The sequence below is a fragment of the Cydia splendana genome, chromosome 16 (genome assembly GCF_910591565.1).
Source record: "Cydia splendana chromosome 16, ilCydSple1.2, whole genome shotgun sequence".
NCBI classification, from domain to species: domain Eukaryota; kingdom Metazoa; phylum Arthropoda; class Insecta; order Lepidoptera; family Tortricidae; genus Cydia; species Cydia splendana.
The window spans coordinates 8974792-8999978 of record NC_085975.1 but is presented as its reverse complement, the minus strand read 5'-3'; the positions used below and the strand labels follow the sequence as shown (position 1 = coordinate 8999978).

Sequence of the window (25187 nt, the reverse complement as noted above, 5' to 3'; positions counted from 1 at the left end):
ACCAAACCAAATGAAGATTATTCTAGTTAAGAAAGACTTGACGAGAGTAACTTTGGTATAATAGCAGACTACTTGGATTTGTGATGTCGGTCTATGTACGGTCATAATATTTGCGAGGCGCCCCAACCAGAACTGAAATTATCAAATTAGTTTTGCAGAATGCTAATACAGGAAATTGGTAGAGAACTACCAAACTTCTTTTCCCGTATTGACTAGTTTTTTTGGGAATTTTCAATCTTTTTTCCATAAGGTACCTTTTCTACTAAACTCTGAGATGACATTACTAGGCTTATAACTAACTTATAACAAAAATAAAAACAGGTAAACAAACGTTACGCATTAAGGTTTCAGATCACACAATAAAAAAAATTGAGCATTTTTTCACCTCTTTACAAAACATTTCATATCTCCGAAACTAGAAACCCTCATAAGGTACCTTTTCTACTAAACTCTGAGATGACATTACTAGGCTTATAACTAACTTATAACAAAAATAAAAACAGGTAAACAAACGTTACGCATTAAGGTTTCAGATCACACAATAAAAAAAAATTGAGCATTTTTTCACCTCTTTACAAAACATTTCATATCTCCGAAACTAGAAACCCTCATAAGGTACCTTTTCCCGTGGAACGTCACATATAAGTTGTCAATGATGTGGTGAGGAAGATTTTTTTTACGACGGCTTTCTATGTATATACCTCTCGCGTCGATTTATGACAGTTCGTTCAAATCACTTCTGGGCTTTAAAAATATAATGGGATAAGTATGTATTACCGTATTTTTATTATTGAACTGTTACATTTGTTACAATATGCTAAAATTCCAAAAACTGTCTAAAAACAATTTACTTGACAGCTATTCCATATAAAAATGAACTGTCCATCATTCGACGCCAGAGGTAAATTAAAAAATTATGACAGGTCGTTTCTAACATGTTTCTAACCATATAATCTTTGAACACCTACTGTAGGTATCCATACAATGTAATAGACAATTATGTATTAAGTCGAACCATACAAGCAAGTCTGTTGAACTAATGTTAGAATTTTGCTTTCTAACAAAGAATAAGTATAACAAAGCGACGAGAACAGCTGATCGGAACAAAAAGACATCAAAACTCGCTGCATCCTTCCCTAAATGATACGTCCACGTTTTTTGTTATTACGTCTAGGTAAGAAAATCGCCTCTGAACAAATATTTTAAGGTTAAGTACCAACGTTAGTAAAATAAAAAATGTGTTAGCTTAGTTTACAAACCTTGCGGGGAAACAAATAAGTAAGTTACGGGTTACGGAACGGAACGGTAGAGCTAGAAATGACTGTTTCCAGGACCCACGATAGACGTTTTAAAACTTTAGCAAGGGTTGAATCGATATGCATAACGAGGCTATAGTATGTAACAGTAAAACTTGTTTGTTCCGCGTAAACTACATATTTACTAGTATTGTTGGACAAGTTAGACTGACAACCAATGTCATAGAGTAGGTAACAAACAATCATAAAAACTAAAATGATAAAGAGGGCGTTTACGAGCACATTTTGATTAAGAGGTGACGTAAAGCCAGGAAATTAGATCAGAACAAAAGATATGGCGCGCCGCGCGAGATTTGCGACGGAATATATGGCCATCGCGCGAGTTGTATCAGTACAGTACTGTCAGTCTAGTGCTCCATTACGACTAGGGCTTGCAAATATTCGAAACTTTCAGGTATTCGAATATTCGACTTTTTCTGACGACATATTCGAATATTCGAATATTTATTCGAATATTATAAAAAATAAGAAAAAGAACGAGAAATCGGTTTATTATCGTTTTATTCAAAAGCTTTTTTCACATATTGCTAAAACTAATGATATTTTGCAGAAATTAACTAGATTTTATCATCCTACTATGAGATGCCCACATTTATAAAAACAAGAAAACGCCAAAATAAGACGTATTCAATATTTCTAGATAAAACTTTTATTATAAATGCGTCGTTGCGTGAAATAATATAACTTTAACCATCCAAACACCTAGGTATGTAAGATATTTTTTTTTGTAGGTAATTATTTTTTGATTTAAATTAACTTGTAGTCACTCAGAGGCCTGTAAAAAGGCATGTACCTAATTCCATTGTATTTTGAATCTTAATTGACTTTGTTTGTTTTGGCAAGTTTTTATTCCTAAAGGTCGACTTAATTATATAATATTGGAATATTTAAGGGAAAAAGTTAGTTGACTACTGGGTGGACTATTCGTTAGCTAAAGGTGCATAGTTAGATTACCTACTTGGGCAGGTTTGGTATGATCAAATTTGAGAATTGCGATAAGTGCGGGCAAGGTTTAGTCTTCAAAAAATCGCTTAACGCACGCTTGCACTGAATAAACAGAAAGACCTTTATAACTTAAAACTTACGCACCGTAAAAATAACATACTTTTTGATTTCGTTTTCTTTCAAATTGAGTTAAGTTTCACTGTATTCACGAAGTCTATCGAGAGGAATACAGTAAAAATATTATTTCCTTCGTATTTGGGTACCTATCGTTCCTCATTCACTGTAAATACCCGGAAAATACACAGAAACTGTAACTACAGCGGATGAAATAGATTTTTTATACTAATAAAAAATATTCGAATATTCGAAACCTGAGCGGCCGAATATTCGAATATCAAAACAGGTCGAATATTCGACAAATTCGAATATTCGAATATTCGAATTGCAAGCCCTAATTACGACACCCTGCCTGTGCTAATAATAAGCACATTACGTACCTAACTATATCGAAAATTTAAAGGGTCATATGTACTGTAAAACGTTGTGCGATACACGTGCGAATAGGTAATTCGCAACTCGTGTCGATTTAAAACACTCCCTTCGGTCGTGTTTTAAAAATCGCCACTCGTTGCGAATTTTGTATTTCCTCCTTCCTTGTCCAAGTCTTAGGGAAGTTTTGTTATTGAGATAATATATAAGTACATACTTAAATTCTGTTTGAAATTTTGCTCGTCCTGTCCCTCGGCTATATCACTAGCTTCTTTGCAGTAAAATTATACTGCTGTGGTATGCAGAGTAATGAAATGATATACAATTTAAATTAAGTAAAAATTAGAAAGTGTTCGTGATTTTTTTTATCGAGCCAACTTCAACCTGGGTTTTTTTTGGAGTCTGCCCTTGAAAATGTAACCTAGTTTCCCTTGGTAAAAACGTGTACAAATTCAAAATAAAAACTACAATTTTGCGATAGCCCCCTCTAGCAATAGCTCAGGATTAAGACGAAGTAATTTCTCCGTTCATGTCGTGTTTAATTCATTGTGTCTGGTATTGACGTATACTAAAACAAACTTAAGCAATATCTTTTAAAACATCCGTCCGATAAATAGATAAAAGCTCGAGATCCACCGCGGCAGCTGCACTCGCATCTGCTCCATCCTGAGCACCACGTGGGCCAAATATCGACGTACTAAAAAACATTCCGAAATAACTGTACCCTACCCACCAACACCTCAGCACATTATTATAAGCCTCTCTGCATCTGCTCGCTAGTCACGCTCCTATCAATTATGTAGGCGCCGATAAATAGAACATTTACTTTGAAAAGGTTAAATGCGGTCTTACCTCTCGCAATTCCTTTATCTTGGCGCCAGCTTTGCCGATCACGCAACCCGCTCGACTCTGGTGGATCAGTAGACGGACGTCGAGATCTTCATCGCTGTTTCCTCCCTTATGCGGTCCACCAGCCTATTATAACAAATTAGATATTAATGTTGTAGTTTCAATCGCATTAATTATAGAAACCTTTAATGAGACACATCGCAAATGAAACTTACATCAGCCAAATTGGGAAGGATATCTTTCACAATATCCAATATCGTCTCCACTTCCGGTGCCGCTATGGAGAGTACCCTGAAAAAACGTCGCGGTTAAAATTTGGTCCCAAACGAGTATACATCACAACACAATACAATATCAAACAACGTATCAAATCAACGGTCAGGGAGGTCTGTTTGCCGGGTGGGATTTGCACGGGAAGCATGATGGCGATGAAGTATTGATGGCGAACAACGCGCAGGGAATCAGAACGGTCGGAGCGGTCCTGTGCGGAGAGAAATACCGAGTGATGGGATACAGTCCTAGGGAACGCTTGTAGAACAACTAGTGTTGCGGGAGAACGTCGCTCGACAGAGCCGGGGTCGTTCTGTGTGAGAGTGCATCGTCCTGCGGAGTGTATGATAGGGACGGGTGGTCGAGACGGGATGAAGCACCTAGCGCCGGGTGATAGCGGCCAAAACACGATCCGACACCTGACTGTTGACGAGCGGAGCGCAAGCGCCGCTCTTCTCGGTCATTATGAACTTTGTTGAGAGTAGATGTTGACGTTATAGTTTACCGTTCGGGGCCGGGGCAATCTGGGACTGTTATAGAGGCTTTGTACTGCGTGGCGGGGCGGCGGGTGCGGGGCAGCGGCGTCCAGCGGGGCGGGACCGGCAACCAAGACTCGCTGTAGCGGCGCACCGGCCGTCTCGGGGCGCCCGGGAGCGTGCGGGCGCCGGGAGCCGGCCGGTGCGCCGCCAACACGCCAAGTAGGCGTGACGGGGGCGCTAAAACCTGCAACTGGCTGCCGGGGGGTTATTCTGTCTACAACCTATGGACGAGCCGCTGGCGCGATTTCCGGTGGCCGTGACGACCACCGGCACGCGCTCTTGTTTTTATGTTATGCTCAAGACGGGTGATGTTAGCACTCGAGGCTAATTTAGAGAGGTCAAAATGCGAACATCACCGAATAGTTTAGGAGACATGGGTCGGGTGTTGTTCTTTTATTGTGTTTCCACTAGACGGTTCTTAACAAATAAGTTGTATGTAAGGTTTATGTTATCCGACCTGCAGTAAAAAAGGTTAGTAGTATAATTTACATCTTACTTACAATGTATCACCTAGTGTACGGAAATGGATGAAAAAGACATTACAATAATTGTTCATACCCTTTTTTCTACTTCCTGTTCGTACAATCAAAATTAATTAGACAAATCATAAAATAAATAAAATATGGCTGATTAAAATGTAGAAACTATTACATCCGAATACTTATCTGGAAGTTACAAGTGTAGACTAATTTAGGTAATAGTAGAGGTACTTTATGACACTATTATTACTTCTTGTATTTCCTACGTTCGATTAATGCTAAATACTGACCTGGCTTCTCAATTTTGATATGTTGGTGCCTCCTTTGCCGATGATAGATCCAGCCACCTGTCACAAAATTGTAATTTAATGACGGTAACTACCAATAAGCTATAACGGGTTCTTAGTGTAATTCATTAGACAATAATTAAAATAATTTAGACAACGCTGTCTAATAAACCTATATAAAATACATTAGTGGCTAATATACAATGTGTCCCTAGCTGTTAACACTAGGTACTCATATTTTCAGCACCAATGGCGTCAGGAATACATACTTGTGTTATGTTAGATATGAGTTATGTATGACGTATGCTGTCATACTTGATACTGGGTAGCTTGCGCCCAAATGTACATCGCCGTGTCAGTGAAATTTTTTGAAATGCTTTCGTCGAAAAGACGCAGTATATTTTTATTTTTATTATTATAATTTATACGATTCTGTTTTCAATAAATTGTTAATTTATCTTTCTTAGGGCCATTTGCACCATCTCACAAACCCGGGGTTAACCGGTTAAACCTGGAGTTACCAAGGTTACCATAACAATTTGAACTGGGTTAACGCTTTAACCGCTTAACCCCGGGTTAGCGGGATACTGCAAGTGGCGCTTATTCTAATAAATGTAGGTACAGTGGAAACTGGATAAGTGGAATCGCAAGGGACCGGCTGTTTAGATCCGCTTATCCAGGTTTTCCATTTATCCAGTTTTCCACTAAACCAGGTTCAAATAAAACATTTTCTCACTTACAGAGGCTCTCGCTAACAGAGGTTGTGGATGCTAGTAATGTCGCTTATAGAGGTCACGTATGGTATGATCAAGACTGAAATAATCATCTTTTATTTAATATGTATGTAGATATGTATGTATTAACAAAAATAGGTATGTAATCCTGACTTTAAAAAAAGCAATACTGTAAATAATCCACAGTACCTACTCGTATACAATTTTCAAAATTACAAAAACAAAATCACTCCTAATATTTATTTATGCAAGAGAAACCAGTATGGTTAAATAAATCAATGTACCGATTGTACTTTAATGCAAAAAAAAACTGAACGATGTGTGATCTCATACAAAATACGTAGTTAAAACACGAACCATAATGTTAACGAAACAAACTACCCTCCTTGTGACGGTTTATTAAAAATACAAATTTTATAACGCCGAGCTATTCCACTCATAGAGGTTTCGGAGACGGCTGCTTCCAGTTACAGAGGTAAAAATAAGAAATTTTCGAAAAAATGGATTCCGCTTATAGAGGTCCCAAAATTCCACTTATAGAGGTAATTCGTTGCCAAGGGACTGGAACCGAGAACTTGGGTCCACTTAAAGAGGTTTTCCACTAACCCAGGTTCCACTTATCCAGTTTCCACTGTACTAAGAGCCAGGGACTCTACCTACACAAAAAAAAGAAAAGGCAATGGAGAGACCAGAATAATGACCTGTCTGAGCAGTTTACGTTTAGAGTTTGGACGTAGATACAAAGGTAGGCCATCTACTGGTCTTTCATCAGTAATAATTAAGCAGGCTTTGTGAATGCTGTCTTGATCTAAGCCTGAGTTTTTCTCATCAATATGCTGCCTCAGTAATGCACCGAACTTAAGGTGCCGTAGGTTCAAAGAGCGGAGTTTTTGAAAATCGTACCGCTTTTTTAGATCACAATACGGTTGCCGAAAATGTAATTAGCAATCTTGAGGATTTTCTCTAGTGACATCATCGATTCGAATCCAGATTTTTTGACTTTCGCTCGATAGAAAAATCACGAACAGAGGTCTAAAACGCACTTTAAAAATTTGTAACAATTTATGCACGTTTTTTTGCCGTTTTTGCGTAATGGCACGGAACCCTTCGTGTGCGAATCCGACTCGCATTTGACCGGTATTATTTATTTTTTTAACCTACACCAAATTAAAATTCAAAAACATGCGAAAAATGATACAAGAACACGGACCTACGGAGGGGCCCTTTAAGTCAAGTAGGTACACGGCACCGGCAAGCTCTTTGTTCATATTTGCTCATCTCTGTCGAAACTTCTTGTAACTATTTAGCATGCGGAATGATTGCATTTTAATGGAGTTATACCGTCTGTCTTTGGCTGTGAGAGTTTCAGTGTTACGAGGGTGGTCCCAGAAGTGACCGACCTGACACACTTAAAGAGGTTTTTATTTTGAGTAAATACTTTTTTAAAACAGAATACCTCTTTATAAAGTTTAAATTTGAAATTCGAACACATAGCGTCGTTTGTCTTTTGTTTAGTAGCCATCAATAGTGAACGCTGTGAACAAATTTTCCGACATGGAGAAAATTGGCCATCGTTATGTGATACAATACTTTCATTTGAAAGGTTTTAGTCCAACTAGTATTAAAACGGAGCTAGATTCTACTTTGGGGGAGTCTGCTCCATCGTTTACAACAGTAAAATATTGGGTGGCAGAGTTTAAACGAGGTCGCTCTAGTTGTGAAGATGAACATCGATGTGGTCGACCAAATGAAGTGACTACGCCAGAAACTGTAAAAAAAATCCAGAAAATGGTATTAGATGACCGTCGATTGAAAGTACGCGAGCTAGCAGACATGGCAGGTATTTCAAAAAGTGCTGTACATCGCATATTAACTGAAAATTTGGATATGAAAAAGATGTGCGCAAGGTGGGTGCCGCGATTGCTCACAGACGAACAAAAAATACATCGCGAAGATATTTCGACCGAGTGTTTGGCAAAATTTCACAACAATAAAGCGAAGTTTTTGCGGCGTTATATTACTATGGATGAAACGTGGGTGCATTATTTCACACCAGAGACGAAAGAACAGTCGAAGCAATGGACTCGAAGAGGAGAACCGGCCCCAAAGAAGGCTAAAACAGTTCCATCAGCAGGAAAGGTCATGGCCTCCGTTTTTTGGGATTGCCGTGGGATAATCTTCATAGATTATCTTCAGAAAGGAAAGACTATCAATGGCGAGTATTATGCCAACCTTTTGCATCAATTGAGTGAAAAAATCTGTCAAAAACGACCACATCTGGCGAAAAAAAAAAATTTTGTTTCACCAAGACAATGCACCAGTACACACGTGTGCCAAGGCCATGACCAAAATCCGCGAGTTAAAGTTCGAATTACTTCCTCATGCACCCTATTCGCCTGATTTGGCCCCTTCCGATTATTTTTTGTTTCCTAATTTAAAAAAATGGCTTGGTGGTAAAAGATTTGCCAGCAATGATGAAGTGGAGGCTGCGGTTGATGGGTATTTTGAAGACCTCGACAAATCTCACTACAAACAAGGTGTTGAAGCTCTCGAACATCGCTGGGCTAAGTGCATGGAACTAAAAGGAGATTATGTAGAAAAATAATAAAAAAAAGTTTAGATTTTCTTTTGTTTTCTTTGTCAGGTCGGTCACTTCTGGGACTACCCTCGTACAGTCGCATCAGCATTAAGAGTACGTAAGTACCTACGTAGATTCAAATATTAATTTGTATAAACTTATTTATCACTAAATTACGTTACGAAAGACTATTTTACGTGATGCGCAGCTACGGTACGGTTTAGAAATTTATAGTTGATTGGTGGTGAATGGTGAATACACAAGAGCTGTCGCAAGACTTGTACTGAACTGTCAAAATTGTCATATAAAATCCACGCCAGTTTTTGGGAATCGACCAATACGAATTAGTTAATCATGGTCTAATAAAACATGGTCTTCTATTCCCAGAGTGACACGGGCCTACGTCACAATAACATTGCCACTTTATTTCAACATAACATGTTACATGGGTACATTATACCTATATGGTTAATAAGTTAAAATATTTCTTTATAATATTATAATTTTCATTTATATGTATTTTATCTTAAATTTTACAATAACACGTCATTTTTAATTATTCGTTAGCAATATCTTCCGATTCACGAATGAAATTTCAGACGTTCGGGTAATTCTGTTTACATTACTGGCAACACAGGATAGCGCTGTCACATTTGACAATTCGGATCTAGATAACTTCATGCCCTGACCGTCATCCTTGTCGAACGCGTGTTAATTGTTATTTCCTTCTCGCTCAGTGTCAGCAGTCGCAGTGTTTTCCAAACTTTTCACGTCGTAAGCTTGGTAATTAATGTGTAACTGTGAATTAGTTTTTCAAACGTTTGTCTTGTATAGATAAATAAAGTTTAATTTAATACATTCGATTTGTTTTATTTTACTATGTTTCTACATGAATAACTTAAAATTAATGCCGTTAAAATAATTTTCACCGTTGGTTAAAATTCTCCCACATTTTAAAGTTTGAGAACCTGTAAACAGCATGATGACGTAGGCCCGTGTCAGTTAGGTCATACGCGAATCTCGGAATAGAGTACCAGGCGGAGTATATTATTATACCATGTTAGTTAATATCAAGAGTGATTTTACGCAGGGGTAAAAAACGGGCCAAGTGTGTGTCGGGCCACGTATTATTAAGGGTTCCGTAACTTCATAACATATGAAAAAGACATAGAAGAAAAAGGGCGTATATACGAGGCAGTTGCGTTGCAACCTTTTAATAAAACGAGATAGCTGTGAAATACAGATAGACGGATGGACGGACATGAAGAAACTTTAAGGGTTCCGTTTTTGCCATTTTGGCTACGGAACCCCAAAAAAACCCATGACACTCGTGTACCTAACGTAATTTGTGGCTGAGCCATAATAGTGGTTTGGGTCTCGAACTCTCGACTCATGATGTTTGACAATATCCAATTCGCCGGACGATATCAGCCTGTCAGTTAAACGCAAAAGGTGCCAGTTCCGAACAACTGACAGGCTGATATCGTCCGGCGAAGTGGTAATCTGTGGGGCCCTTTAGTGCCTGAGCCTCCAAAGTTTTTGACTTGAGACCCTTGAGAGCCACCGCCAGGCCTTCACTTCCTTTTGGTAAGCCTGATTGGTAGGCTCGCGGTCGGATCCGACTCGCGCGAGCCGTAGTTTGGAGACTCCGGCTTAGTGGAGGGCCTGAGTGGACGCTCGAAGCGGAGCGTTCAGCGGGGCGTGCAGCGTGGCGTCGGGCTCACAAGTGATTTGAGCAGCGTGCACCAAGGCCGCTCCTATACGTTTGCATTTGTTTAATATGCACGCTGCACACCTCGCCCCGCTGCACGCCTAACTCGAGCGTCCACTCAGGCCTTACACTTAGGGTATGAGACTCACCTTGCTAGGTATGAGGAAGGTAACTTCGTCATCCGGCTGGCGGTGCCGCTTCATGGCGGGGCCGTCGTCGCCGTACGCGTCCCGCTTCATCGCGATGTGATCTGAACAAACAAATGAAACAATTTGTACTTTCAACCGTTTACTGTAACTTTCTTCTTGGAAATAAATGTATTGAGATAACACTAAAAGGTAAAAAATATTGCAAAGCCCTACGGGCTTAGGTACAGTATAATGGGAAGATAAACCTTCTCTTCTAGATTAATTATTTAAAAAGAAACCATACAGTAAATGGTAAAATCGCAACAAACAGTAAAATAGATAAACTGAAATTTTGAATGTTACTAAAGCTACGGGAGCATTCCATAACCCTTTCCGCCATATTATTGTAATAAAATTGAATTTCTATGCAAGAATGTAGATACTTTGCATGCATTCCCTGATCAGAAACAAGAACCAAGCGTAAGTGCACAATTATCGTAAATATTGAAATGGCGTACCGCGCGGAATCCGTTTACAGAGATGAAAATAGAGCCATTAACAACGTGCGGTGGTCGTTCTATATCACCACTGGACTGGTAATACTCGAGTCGAGGGCCTGTCGCGAACTGTTCAGCGTATTCGCGTACAAGTACCTTATTATAACAAGAGGTAGCGCTATCGCGCTATGTCCCCCAGCGAGCATGGTTTTTACCGAAATATACAAAGAATATTTTGTTTACTTTTCGGTGCAGACTTTAGGGTCCAAACTTAAGAAGTTTTTTCCGGGAAAAAATATATTCAATAGGGCTATACCCACACCTATGTATATTATGGTTGGATATTTTGTTAGTTTTTTCCGGTGCACCACTATCTCACTATCTGCCAGTTAGCGCTACATACTCTCATCAAAATGGCAACATGCTTAGTAGCGTCAGATGGTATCATAAACGGGTTTTTGAAATACTTTGTAGTTGCAATGATAATAACAAAGTAATTATTATTGCGGATAGGGCTGGTCCTTGTAACCGGTTGACGAGAGCAGCTAGGGGCAAGGGACAGGACAGGATGCAGGACGCGCCGGGGCGGCCCGGCGGCGCCTGGCTGCTATCGATTCCGCTACCTTAATTACGGATTGATTACTAACCTACATTATGTGTTGTTTTGAAAGGCTATAACTTTGGCGGCTGTCAATAATACGAGCTACTTACAGAGAGGTGTAATTAGACATTGTCTCACAACCAACAACGTGGTACCGTCAGCTGCAGAGAAAAGATACCCCCCTGTAAAGAAGTTTGTATGCAAAGGTGATAAACGAATAGAATAGTATTGCTGACTCTACCTATTGCTTTAATACTGTTTTATATTTTTTACATTTTTTTATATATACTTATTATGTATGTTGCACAGTTTCAAGATTATTCTAAGGGACGATTGAGTTTGGGTTGTTTTATAAAATATGTTGTTTGACAAAACCTATGACAAACGCAGGAAACCCATCAAAATCAACCCACAGACAGCAGGACATTTGTAAAATCAATAAACAGCTGCATTTACCGATATTATTTAAGCACGTAGCTTAGCAGTTTCGAGCTAGCGTGTGGAGCTGCCAACATGACTGCAGTACGCCGCAACCCTGCACTATTCTCTTGTGCAGGTGAGGGTTTAATTTATTTTTTATTCTTCAAACACCTTTTTCAATTTAATGCATACTCTTTAGTTTTTCGTTATTACTTAAGTAACTATAGTTCATATTAATTAAGAAACAATATAAAGGTTTCAAGCGAAATATTAGGCAATGCCCAAATACGTTTGGAACTTCGAAGTCTTCGAACAAGTCAGGTCAGTAACATAATTATTTGAAAACTGCTAAATCTTTCGGATACTTTTTGCGTAGGTACCTACGCCAACTAAAATAAAAACACCTGTGCGTAGATTAGATCACCAGATATATTTATAAAAATTATACAAATAAAATGAAATTGTATAATATGACAGAGGAAACTAATTATTCCATTAAACTAATAAATAAAAATAAGCACATAGCATAACTAGACTGATAGATTGTACTGAATCCTCAGTAGAATCGTATATAGGGAATGCAAATCGGTTATAACCGTAACCAAAATATTCGGTTATAACCGATTATTTTGACAAAATTTCATAACCGAATATTGGAGACTCGAATAACCGGTTACGGTTATTTTCGGTTATTTATTTATGACTTAAATTGTATGTTTTCATCATCTAATGGCTACAAAATCGTGCCATTTTGGGCTGTGACTGTGACTATAATTTTGTCATTAATAACAAAATTGTACTAAATTTACTTCCCTTATTTATGAAATATTTTTATTGAATATTGTATCACGTCCAAAGTCATATTTTACTGTTACTGTATTTGTGTTTTATTAAAAAACGAAGACTTTTACTCACATTCCCTAATACTGTAGGTACTAAAATAAAGATTTTTGTAGTTTTTTAATTACTTCATTGTAAATTTATAATTTTTCGTCGAAAATAACCGTAACCGATTACAACCGATATTCGGTTAATTTTCGGGCATAACCGTAACCGGTTATGAAGTTTGGCCGGTTATTGCATTCCCTAATCGTATAGTCTCTAACTGCAGTCCGTTTGCCTGACGTCTATCAAAATTGCACAATGCGTACATCTTACACCGAACATAACACATGGCTTCAAAATTGAAGTCCTCGTAAAAACATAAGCAATTTCAGTGCCAGCGTATGGTAATAGGGCGTCTGCCGGCAGCAGGTGCCGGGGTCACTGACACTTCGCAGGTGCCGCTCGCAATTCGCGACCGCACCAAAGGGTTACTAACACTAAATTCTGAAAGTTTCAGCTATCAGTCACTAGGATACATTTGGGTTTTAGGGTTCATCTGAGACGAGTATTTATCAACACTTGTTTATCAAAGTAGCTTGCCTCAAATACTTGTCTGGATTTTTTGTCGTCTTTATACTTGTATATCTTTACGAGCTACGAAACGAATAGGAACCTATCATGCAAAATAACCTCAAAATAAAAAAAAACAAGACGCTGTACTTCTATGCTAAAACCTATGCCATACTTTGTTTGTATAAGTAATATTGGTAGATTTTGTGCAATATTGATAGTGGCTGGAAGAGATAGCTTATTAGACATAAGACCGCCTGTTGTTTACCTCTGATGTCATGTATTTTGTGTTTTATTTTTGAGAAATGGAATAATTATTTATTATACATACATAATTACATATTATTAGGGCGAGCGAAGCGAGCCCTATCACTAATCGACGAACTATGCATTCTTGTGGTACACTTGACGGAAAAACTACTGCACTGTTAGGTTTGAAATTTAACATAGTAATTTAAATTCATGTCTAGATGTGTTATCAAACATAAAAATATCATTTTATAAACCTAAAAAAATAAAATAAAGTAATAACACTTTGTATTACTACTAGCGCCATCTGTTGGCAAAATGATGAATTAACATTCGTGCTAATGTTAATTATTTCTTTCTCTAACAGATGGCGTTAGTAATAAATAAATAAATAAATATTGGACATTCTTATACAAATTGACTTAATTGACTACTTAAGAAGGCTTGTGTTGTGGGTATTCAGACAATACGATACCTATGTGGTGTTTTCAAGTTTAATAATGTCGATGGCGCTTACGCCATTAACAACGATGAATACCAAAGTGGGTACAATTTTGGATTCAACCCACCTCGCTTCACTTGGTTTGATTCCCATTTTAGCAATTAAGTTTTTGTGAATACCTACTAGAACAATCAATCTTGCTGTATATTTACTGCGGAGGTCAATTTACTCGTATGTTTTGTGACGCTGACGATGTGATGATCAGTCATGTTGTGTTAGCAAACTTAAATCGGGTATTTTCAGTTCGAGATACAGTTTTGGCGCCATTCATTTATTACGTAAGACGATTTTGGGGTGGAGGGGGGGTCGAACATATCTTATTTTTTCTTACAAGGGGGTGGGAGGGGGTTTTCATAGTTCTTAAGTAAGATCACAAAGATGCGATATATTTTTTTAATTTCTATGAAATTATGACGTTTAAAATAATACTTCCACACTCTATGCTATCAAACACGGTGCAGAGTTAGCTTAAACGAGCTCAAGTACCTTTGTACAGGTACAAATAAACATTCATAAAAATATTTTTTTGAAAATAAATTATATTGGTGGCTGGACGGGGTCAGCCTATTCTTATTATTTCTTACATAGGGGTGGGAGGGGGTCAAAAGCTAGCAAAAATTGTCTTACGTAATTAATGAATGGCGCCTTTAGTGTTACTATTGCTTGGAACTGCTAAAATTATAAATAAAGATAAGCATAATTAATACAAACTTCAGTGACTTAGGGCCGATACAGACGGACTACAACCCGACTGCAACTTGTATGGGAACTGCACGCCAATCGAAACGTCGGCGTGCAGTTCAGCAAAATGACCCAGTACCCTGGCAGTACCTAGTGGAACTCAGGTTTGGTGTAACAAAGGCACATTATGGTTTGGTCATCCGACTCATCTTGATGAGCACTTAGGAGATTAGTACCCAAGATAGAGCTGATGCTGAACCCTGGCAGTACCTAGTGGAGCTCGGGTTTGATGCAACATACATAGACACGCCCTGTTTTGGATATCCGACTCGTCATGATGTTCACTGGGTAGATCAGTACTTTCAGTACCCAAGATAGCTGATGCTGAACCCTGACAGTGCCTAATGGAGCTCGGGTTTTATACAACATAGGCACACGCTGTTTTGGTCATGCAACTCGTCTTGATGAGAACTTAGGAAAGTAGTACCCAAGATAGAGCTGATGCTGAACCCTGGCTGAACCTAGTGGAACTCGATCAGGTTTGATGCAACATAGACACACGCTATTTTGGACATCCGACTCGTCATGATGAGCACTTGGGAGAACAGTACCCAAGATAGAACTCATGCTGAACCCTGGCAGTACCTAGTGGAACTCAGGTTTGTTGCAACATAGGCACACGCTGTTTTGGCCATCCGACTCGTCTTGATGAGCACTTAGGAGATTAGTACCCAAGATAGAGCTGATGCTGAACCCTGGCTGTACCTAGTGGAACTCAGGTTTGGTGCAATATAGGCACACGCTGTTTTGGTCATCTGACACGTCTTAATGAGAACTTAGAAGAGCAGTACCCAAGATAGAGCTGATGCTGGACCCTGGCTGTACCTAGTGGAACTGTGTGTGTTAGTTTATGTGCGGAGCAGCGTGATTACCGCCAGTAGGTGTCCAGACGGGATAGTTTTTCGATCAATTGTGTGGAGTGGACGCAAAAATAAATTCAAGAACATTGGCTCGCTGACCCAACATTATGTAGGAAAGCCAGTTGGGTTCCTTACAAAAAGTACTGGGCGACCGTGTAGGATGTAATGCACTTATGAAATTGTATATTACGTGTGGATGATATTGGCAATTTGATTTTGTCGTCTGGACACGTTTTTAAAGGACAAAGTAAAAGCTGTAACAGACAGGCGTACCGGACAGCAACCGGTTCGGTACGTTAAGGTAGAAAACCTCCGCGAGCCCTTACAAAGCTCTGCTTTTTGCTAGTATTCTAATATCTCTGAGACCGAGCTTTGCTCGGAAAACATATAAAAACTAGGGATGTACCGACTGGTCGGGAAAGCCGACTATCCGGCCACATTTGTAGTCGGCGATTAGTCGGCAAAAATGGCCGATTAGTCGGCACTTTATTAGTGAAAGAAAAACAGAAACAAAAGAAATCAACTGTCAATATTTACCATATGTTTTATGTTTATTTTACTAAAATACCTATTCAGGGTGCATACGAAAACTTTTGTTCATATAATTGACCGTTTGATCGTTATCGTATGTTGGTGGGCTGGTGTTTTCCTCTACAGGTCGATTTCAACTGATTCTCGTGTAATTTCATGTGCAAGTTCGATAGTATTTTTTTTATTATTATTCTTTTTTTGACTTTCTTTTTTTTAATGGTGGAGTCATGAGGAACTATTAATGTTATTGCAAAATTTTGAGACTTAGTCAGGGCACGTTGCTCGTAAAGACGCTGACCACAGGAGATAGGTTCTTAACTGGCGACTACGTACGGGAAATAGAGCCTTGGGAATACCTCCTACAAGCTGTACTGACGGTCTGCTTAGGATCGCAAAGTAAAAGAACTAAAGACAGAAATTGAACGAGGATTCTTGTGATAGGTATTTGAACCTGTAGAGAACACCTTTTAGCTAAGCTAAATTATGATGAATAGCGCAACCAAAGGAGCAAAACTATTGTTTTCCACCTGAACTCATACGAAACTAATGATCTGGCCGACTAGTCGGCCGACTAATCGGCCATTCAGCGCCGATTAGTCGGCTAGTCGGCCAAATCAATAGTCGGTACATCACTAATAAAAACTCAAAAATGCGCGTTTTCCCAGAGATAAGACCTAGCTAGATCGATTTATCGCCCCCGAAAACCCCCATATACCAAATTTCATCAAAATCGTTAGAGCCGTTTCCGAGATCTCCGAAATATATATAAATAAACAAGAATTGCTCGTTTAAAGGTATTAGATATAATCAGCAAGGATTAGAAAAAAGTGTTTCCTACCCAAACAAATGCTTTAATATATGGGCGAGTATACCTACCTAAAAAGTTTTAATAGTTAAAAAGGCTCTGCATAAACGTGGTCCACTCGACATACCATAGTCATAGCAACCCTATATAAGAATCAGGTAGAGACGATTAAAAGCGTGTTGGAGAGCGCATAGGAGCCAGCGGCCGGGCCGCCGCCGGCAGGTGTTCCCACACAAAGACGAACTTCCAAAAAACGTGGAAAAAAACTCGACCAGCCTTGATCAAAATGTCTCTCTACCAGCTGTCGCAAACATTTTTTGCTACGCCACTACTCGCCCTGCCTTTTGCTCTGCAGTACGCAGTCCGCATTCGAGACAAAGAATTAGTATTGCATGAAACCGAAAGAAGGCGAAATAGTTTAGATTTAGGCGTGTCATTTGCTTGCTCATTAATATCTCATTTGTGATGTAGGCTCAATTGCTGAATATTATACAACTTATACCGTTACAAACAGGAATTATTGGTATGTCTGGCGAACGGAAATGAAATTAGCGTTTCATCCACCCCTTTCGGCAAGTCGACAAGCTTAATTGAACCCGACGTTAGCCTGTTTTTCCCGTTTTCGCGTATTCTATGTAATTAATGGAGTCGACAACTAAGATGGTTTAGTTGCCCAAACAACTGGAATGTATTTGATTCACGACCAAAATAACGACCTCATTAAAATTAAATTGCGTATGTGCTAATATGTGCTCTAATAAGAACGAGAAAGCTGGTAAGGTAATCTTTCGTGTTATACATAATTTGCAATCAACTAAGGGACCGAGAATATGATACTTAATTGATTATTAATCTATTTGAGAGGAAGCTTTCTAGTAGCAGATTCGTTGTAGGCACCATCGTCCCTCAGACATTGTCTGGGGGCATAGAGGATCCTTAACAATAATTCCTCCATTAAGCTCGTGCGCATGATTATATAGGTGGAGTGGAAGTCAAGACCAAAGTAGACTCATTTCAGTGCAGTTACCAACGCAGTAATTAGAATAAGTAGGCTGCTTCATCAGTTTGTCAAAACCAATGCGTAAGTACCTACAACAAAGGGGTGAATGCACAAAGTCACAGATTCGAGCTTCGTTCGGAAAAGGGTTAAGAGACTTAAGAGTAAATAGTGTACCTACGGTAGTGAGCGGCTAGAATCATGAACTTATGCTGTACTGTGGGTATATAAATAGAAGTGCAAGCTGACTTGTGGAAAATCTAAGATGATAGATAAGATTCTCTGGGCACAATTTGCGTCAAATAGTTTTCCGATTACTCTTCATAATGAGTACCGAAAAAACACAAGTAGATTTATTATGACAAAATATAAACAAAGGAAGTTAAATAAGTGATCAACAAGGGGTTTAAAAAACTTACCTATATTTTATTAAGAGGGTTGCAATGGATGGCTGATTAGACCTAGAACAACGGACAGTAGATCAATTAATTTTATGCCCTAAAGCTATTTCGCTGAAACATGTGACGTTTTCAGGCCAAATGTGCCACTGACATAGTAATTATCAAGAAGAAGAAATTCTAATTGCTAAAACCCATAAGCGGCTTATTGAGAACCGATAAATTGGAAGCTTTTGTCTGAAGGTGTAACAAATAGAGTATATAATAGCCGTACATTGTTGAAAGCCGCATGTCGTAATTGGGTGTCGCGTGGGGCAATATGCACCTGAATAGGGCGTCCTGACGGGCAGGCTCGCGCGAGGGAACTGGCGACGACCAGAGGCCGCGCGGGCGTTAGTAGGCACCGGCGAGACTCTGGGGCGCCGGCGGGGCACATGCGCACCAGCGGCCCCGTCGATAACCCCCGCCTCTCATTGTGCCCCGGAAACGACGACTTAACGAGTGACACCGCAAGACACCCTGAATGTTCCATTTCCAAGATAACTACACGACGAGCTTAGCACAGCCCGTGACACCTCAATATTGATGAAGTTTCGAGCGATGATTGTTTGGCTTTGGACCTCTTATCCTTTAGTTTACCTTCTTATTGCGCATTCGTTCTCTTTGATCTTCTTGTGGTATGATTCCTATCGCAAATCTAGCCGAAGTTTAAATAAAACTTTCACACTTGACACATACTTTAAAAGGCTTTTTAATGTTGAAAGCAAGAATACAATGATGTCCGAGACGTGGCGGATATATTTAAACGAACTATATAGCTACATATAAGGAAAGCATTTATTAGGTTCCGCAATACACCCGCGATGAGATGATAAATTTCAGAGATAACTAGACTATAGTTGCGTTTGCAAAGATGCATACCAAACTCATCTAAATCGCTTCAGCGGCTTTTTATTCCCCATACAAACTTCCACCTCCCTTTTTCCAGTATTGTTCCCTTCCCAGTTTAGTAATTTCTTAGAACTGGTCTGGGCTGACTGTGTGTGTCTGCGCTCTTTCTAGCAAGTTCGTCCGCTTCTTTATTTTCGGCGATGTTGGAGTGCCCTGGTACTAGTAGGTACTGTCAAGGTTTGCAACCTTTACAGCCTTTTTTAATCTGTGACTGGTTAGTCACGTTATTTAAATTTAGAATATCAGCCCGCTGTCAAATAGAACGCGGTGCGGAATTGGCATTCGTTTAGAGGCAGCCATCGTGTGTAGATGTTTATGTAAATTATATCCCAACAAAAACATAAATGTGAAATGAGAGCCAAGTTCAATATTAAGAATATGTGTCGTTGTTGACTCGCTGACAAAAGAATTGAGATCTATATGGGTGCCAAGTTCTGTGTTGTGTAGAAAATCCTGAAATTATAAAGGATTTGTCTTGGCTAGTTTTTACGTATAGGCTACTTTTCTAAAATTTGGTTTGTTGGTAAAAACTAGCCAAGTCAAATCCTTTATAATTTCAGGATTTTCTACACAACACAGAACTTGGCACCCATATAGATCTCAATTCTTTTGTCAGCGAGTCAACAACGACACATATTCTTAATATTGAACTTGGCTCTCATTTCACATTTATGTTTTTGTTGGGATATCATTACTTTTTGTACAGAAATTACTATAGTAGGTATTCAACATAAAAGCAGTTTGCCTAAGCTGAAAAGGAGACCCTAGCTAACGCGCGGTCAATTGTTAAAAAGTTTCAGTTTTCAGATTTTTTTCTTTTTTATACGCCTAATAGTCTAGCTTCATGCCAAATATCAAGTTTCTAAGTGATCTAGAAGTGGGTTAGGTTTTTGGTTTATAATTATTACCTAATTAATTTTTTTACATGTAAATATCAATAATTTCCAGTTTTCAGATTTTTCCCTCTATATAAACCTAATAGTCTACCTTGATGCCAAATATCAAGTTTCTAAGTCATCTAGAAGTGGGTTAGGTTTTTGGTCTATAAGTATTAATTATGTTTTTTCCAGCGAATTATCAATAATTTCCAGTTTTCAGATTTTTCCCTATATATACACCTAATAGTCTACTTTGATGCCAAAAACAAGTTTCTAAGTGATCTTGAAGAGGGGTTAGGTTTTTGGTCTATAAGTATAAATTTTTTTTTCCATCGAAATATCAATAATTTCCAGTTTTCAGATTTTTTTCCTCTATATACACCTAATAGTCTACCTTGATGCCACATATCAAGTTTCTAAGTCATCTAGAAGTGGGTTAGGTTTTTGGTCTATAAGTATTAATTCTTTTTTTTCCATCGAAATATCAATAATTTCCATTTTTCAGATTTTTCCCTCTATATACACCTAATAGTCTACCTTGATGCCAAATATCCAGTTTCTAAGTGATCTAGAAGTGGGTTAGATTTTTGGTCTATAAGTATTAATTATTATTTTTTCCATCTAAATCTCAATAATTTCCAGTTTTCGGATTTTTCCCTCTATATACACCGAATAGTCTACCTTGATGCCAAATATCAAGTTTCGCAGTGATCTAGAAGTGGGTTAGGTTTTTGGTCTAAAACTATTAATTATTTTTTTTCCCTCGAAATATCAATAATTTCCAGTTTTCAGATTTTTTCCTCTATATACACCTAATAGTCTACCTTGGTGCCAAATATCAAGTTTCTAAGTGATCTAGAAGTGGGTTAGATTTTTGGTCTATAAGTATTAATTATTATTTTTTCCATCTAAATCTCAATAATTTCCAGTTTTCGGATTTTTCCCTCTATATACACCTAATAGTCTACCTTGATGCCAAATATCAAGTTTCGCAGTGATCTAGAAGTGGGTTAGGTTTTTGGTCTAAAACTATTAATTATTTTATTTCCCTCGAAATATCAATAATTTCCAGTTTTCAGATTTTTTCCTCTATGTACACCTAATAGTCTACCTTGGTGCCAAATATCAAGTTTCTAAGTGATCTAGAAGTGGGTTAGGTTTTTGGTCTATAAGTATTAATTATTATTTTTTCCATCGAAATATCAATAATTTCCACTTTTCAGATTTTTCCCTCTATATACACCTAATAGTCTACCTTGATGCCAAATTTCAAGTTTCTAGGTCATCTGGAAGTGGGTTAGGTTTATGATCTATATGTCAGTCAGTCACAAAAATGCCGGTTTTTAAACGTTAATTTATCAGTAACTGTTTGAGCTACGTTCATGAAATTTTGTATTTTGGACAAGCTAAGCGGCTTGAATACATGTGCCAAATTTCATTAGTGTAGGTTAAGTAGGTTTCAAGTTGTGAAGGGGTCAAAAGTAGCTCGAAATGGTTCGTGTAATATTACACACGGTTGCTGCGTCGCCAGTTCCTTTTTCTTTGAACTTGGCTGGACACGCTACCGCGTGTCTAGATTCTAGCTGAGAAAATATATCTCATAAAGTGATAATTGCTGTTTTATCCATTCCCACAGCGTCCACCCAATAGGCCGTCCCCTTTACAGCAGAGTTGGACAAAAATTAACTTGAATAAGAATAAAAACAGAAATTTTATTCTTATTCAAATCGAGTTGAATTAGAATAATTCTTGCACTAGTTATTTTAGAATAAAATTAAGGTGAATAAATCATGTGACTTTTATTTTAAATGCGGAATAAAAAACAGAATAATTATTCTAGAAGTAGGACTATTCTAAATAAGGTTTTATTCAATTAAAATGTTATTTAGAATTAAGTTAATTTTTGTAGTACAATCGGTTATATTTATTTTTGTAAGTTGATTTTCACCCTTCTATTTAAAAGTCGGATTGAATTGATATTTGTTACTTTAGTTTAGGTACAGTACACATTGAAGAGTTCCGCTATACACTATCTAGTTCTATCCTCCGATCAGGATGCTTAGCCAATATGCCAAACGTTAACGCTCCGTGGAGTTGCGTAGGTACAGTCTCTCTCTATCACTCTTACATATCAGTGCGATAGAGAGACAGATAGCGTTTCGTTATCGCAGCGCAAACGATCGGCATGTTGGCGCACGCACCTAAGGTGCCTAGCCAAGATGAAATTTTTTGTTTTAAATTTAATAACCAAATCATTAGGTACAATGTAGCTGTTCTGGGGGCCTAGCCAACATGCCAATCGTTTGCGCTACTACAACGAAACGGTATCTGTCTCTCTATCGCACTAATATGTAAGAGTAATAGAGGCAGAAAGCGCTTCGTTGTCGGAGCGCAAACGATTGGCATATTGGCTAGGCCCCCAGAACAGCTAAATTGTACCCAAAGATTTGGTTATTAAATTAAAAACAAAAATTGTCATCTTGGCTAGGCACCTTGGGTTCGTAGCCAACATGCCAATCGTTTGCGCTACGACAATGAAACACTATCTCTGTCTCTCTATCGCACTAATATGTAAGAGTGATAGAGACGGAAAGCGCTTCGTTGTCGGAGCGCAAGCGATTGGCATGTTGGCTAGGCCCCCAGAACAGCTAAATTTACCTAATGATTTGGTTATTAAATAAAAAAAAAGAATTGGCATCTTGGCTAGGCACCTTGGGTGCGTAGCCAACATGCCAAACGTTTGCGCTACGACAACGAAACGCTATCTCTGTCTCTCTATCCCACTAATATGTAAGAGTGATAGAGACAAAGCGCTTCGTTGTTGGAGCACAAGCGATTGGCATGTTGGCTAGGCCCCCAGAACTGCTAAATTTACCTAATGATTTGGTTATTAAATCAAAAACAATAATTGTCATCTTGGCTAGGCACCTTGGGTTCGTAGCCAACATGCCAATGGTTTGGGCTACGACAACAAAACGCTATCTCTGGCTCTCTATCGCACTAATATGTAAGAGTGATAGAGACAGAAAGCGCTTCGTTGTCGGAGCGCAAGCGATTGGCATCTTGGCTAGGCCCCTAGACCAGCTAAATTTAACATAATGATTTGGTTAGTAAATTAAAAATAATACGGTTACTGAAACTATGCGACAGTCAATTTGTAAGATTTTATTCCATAAAATGGGTATGAATTAGACAAGAAACTAACTACTATTACATCTACCTAACTATACGTAATTAGTACCTATACGGTACTCAGACCACATTTTTCATCATCATCATCATTTCAGCCTATATACGTCCCACTGCTGGGCACAGGCCTCCTCTCATGCGCGAGAGGGCTTGGGCTATAGTCCCCACGCTAGCCCAATGCGGATTGGGGACTTCACATACACCTTTGAATTTCTTCGCAGATGTATGCAGGTTTCCTCACGATGTTTTCCTTCACCGAAAAGCTAGTGGTAAACATCAAATGATATTTCGTACATAAGTTCCGAAAAACTCATTGGTACGAGCCAGGATTTGAACCCGCGACCTCCGGATTGAAAGTCGGACGTCATATCCACTCGGCCACCACCGCTCCTCATATCCACTCGGCCACCACCGCACATTTTTATTCGTGGAATATTATTTCGAATAAAAATCATGATTATATTTATTTGATTAAGAATATGTTATTCTCGTTCAATTTTTTCTCATACGAATTTTTCCCGACCAAAATTATTTGAATATTTTTGACGGGAATAAAATCGAGATGATTTTATTCCGACAAATTCTTATTCAAATAATGATTTTATTCTTGAATGCCCAAGACTGCTTTACAGTACTCATCTAAGTATGACATTGATACAGTTAGTAATAATTCCAAACCCTGTGATCCATATGGCCTGTCACTGTCACTATTTTTTATGATGATTGGCCCACATATTAGAAGATAAGTACCTACTCTAGTAAATAACTAAGTCAAAAAATATTTGACGTTATAAACAAATATTAGAACAGTCGAATATAAGTCGCATGCGACCGAGTCGTTAGCTGTCGATGGCGGCGTTAATGCTCGCCTCAGAGTTCACTTAACAAATTGCCCACAGCGGCTAAATGATTGTTGATTTTTATTGCCACAAGACCAAGCAGTGGTTATGTCAACCCTTACAAATATCTACTAATTATACAGAGCGATGAAAAAGAGTCATTTTGTATGGATAATTCCATAACTAAATCCTTTATACTTTAATAATTACTTGTCGTTTCGTTTCACTCGACTTTTCGTTTAGTAATAAGTACGAGTATGTTATGTCTGAGTTACTCTTCGATCAGTTTTAGATGAATCTTTAACTTAGATTAAGGTTCATTTGACGCTTATTAATTAGTAATTGAACAAGCACGCCAGGCTTGCGCGGATGCTGCTTTAAAGCAGCGATCTACAGACTACGGCCCGCGAAAAGTGCCAATGCCAAATCCCATACAATCTGACCCGCTAAAAGGTAGCGGAGGTCTTACTGTGGCCCTCGGGTCTAAAAGTTTGGAGGCCCTGTTTAAGAGCATGAAAATTAGCTTCTAATGAAGTACCTACGTGTTTTAGATATTAAAGTTCAAAAATTCTGAATTCACGCAACTAAACACATTTCTAAATATGGAAAATAAGTACCTACACAACTTCACAGTACGACACTGGCGCGTCCTAGCCTGGATGTCTCATTTTAATATTTATGTAGGTTAATATTGTAGTTATTCAAATGTCAATATTTAATAGATAGCCCGGCCCGAGCGCGAACATCGAAGACAATTGTTGCCTAGGCAACGAGATACCAACAATAGTGTATACCTACTTTTTATATTGGTTATACATTTTTCATCCCGACGTTTGGGAATGGAGTTTCGATTAGTTAGCAGCATTAATAGTTCCAGCGTGCGTATGATCGACGCGATAGATTAAACGTCTTATAAAACACTGTGTAATTGAAAGAAACAGACCCTGTCATTATCGCGCAATCACGTCGATATGCGCAACCATAATAAGATATTGAAGAGAACCGTCAA

The 25187-nt window shown here is 38.5% G+C and overlaps 2 protein-coding genes across 8 annotated transcripts in view; one reads left to right on the top strand and one right to left on the bottom strand.

Moving 5' to 3' along the window:
- LOC134798226 (microtubule-associated protein RP/EB family member 1) overlaps positions 1–25187 on the top strand; it is a 140955-nt gene that overhangs the window by 65733 nt on the left and 50035 nt on the right. The gene's annotated exons all lie outside the window — the stretch shown is intronic.
- The window catches only part of LOC134798224 (heterogeneous nuclear ribonucleoprotein K), a 51841-nt gene that overhangs the window by 8959 nt on the left and 17695 nt on the right, over positions 1–25187 (bottom strand). For 4 of the 7 annotated variants that reach the window (XR_010145165.1, XR_010145164.1, XM_063770591.1 and 1 more), the window contains exons 2-6: positions 10347–10447; positions 5178–5234; positions 4375–4418; positions 3815–3890; positions 3603–3725 (exon numbers count right to left, since the gene is read on the bottom strand). Coding sequence is in view for 5 of the 7 variants with exons in the window: in XM_063770591.1 (XP_063626661.1) it covers positions 3603–3725; positions 3815–3890; positions 4375–4418; positions 5178–5234; positions 10347–10436 (390 nt within the window). In the remaining 2 variants the exon portion in view is untranslated. Of the gene's footprint in view, positions 1–3602; positions 3726–3814; positions 3891–4374; positions 4419–5177; positions 5235–10346; positions 10448–18342; positions 18385–18595; positions 18761–25187 lie in introns of those variants that run through there. The other 3 variants (XM_063770592.1, XM_063770594.1, XM_063770593.1) reach the window with 3 other exon arrangements.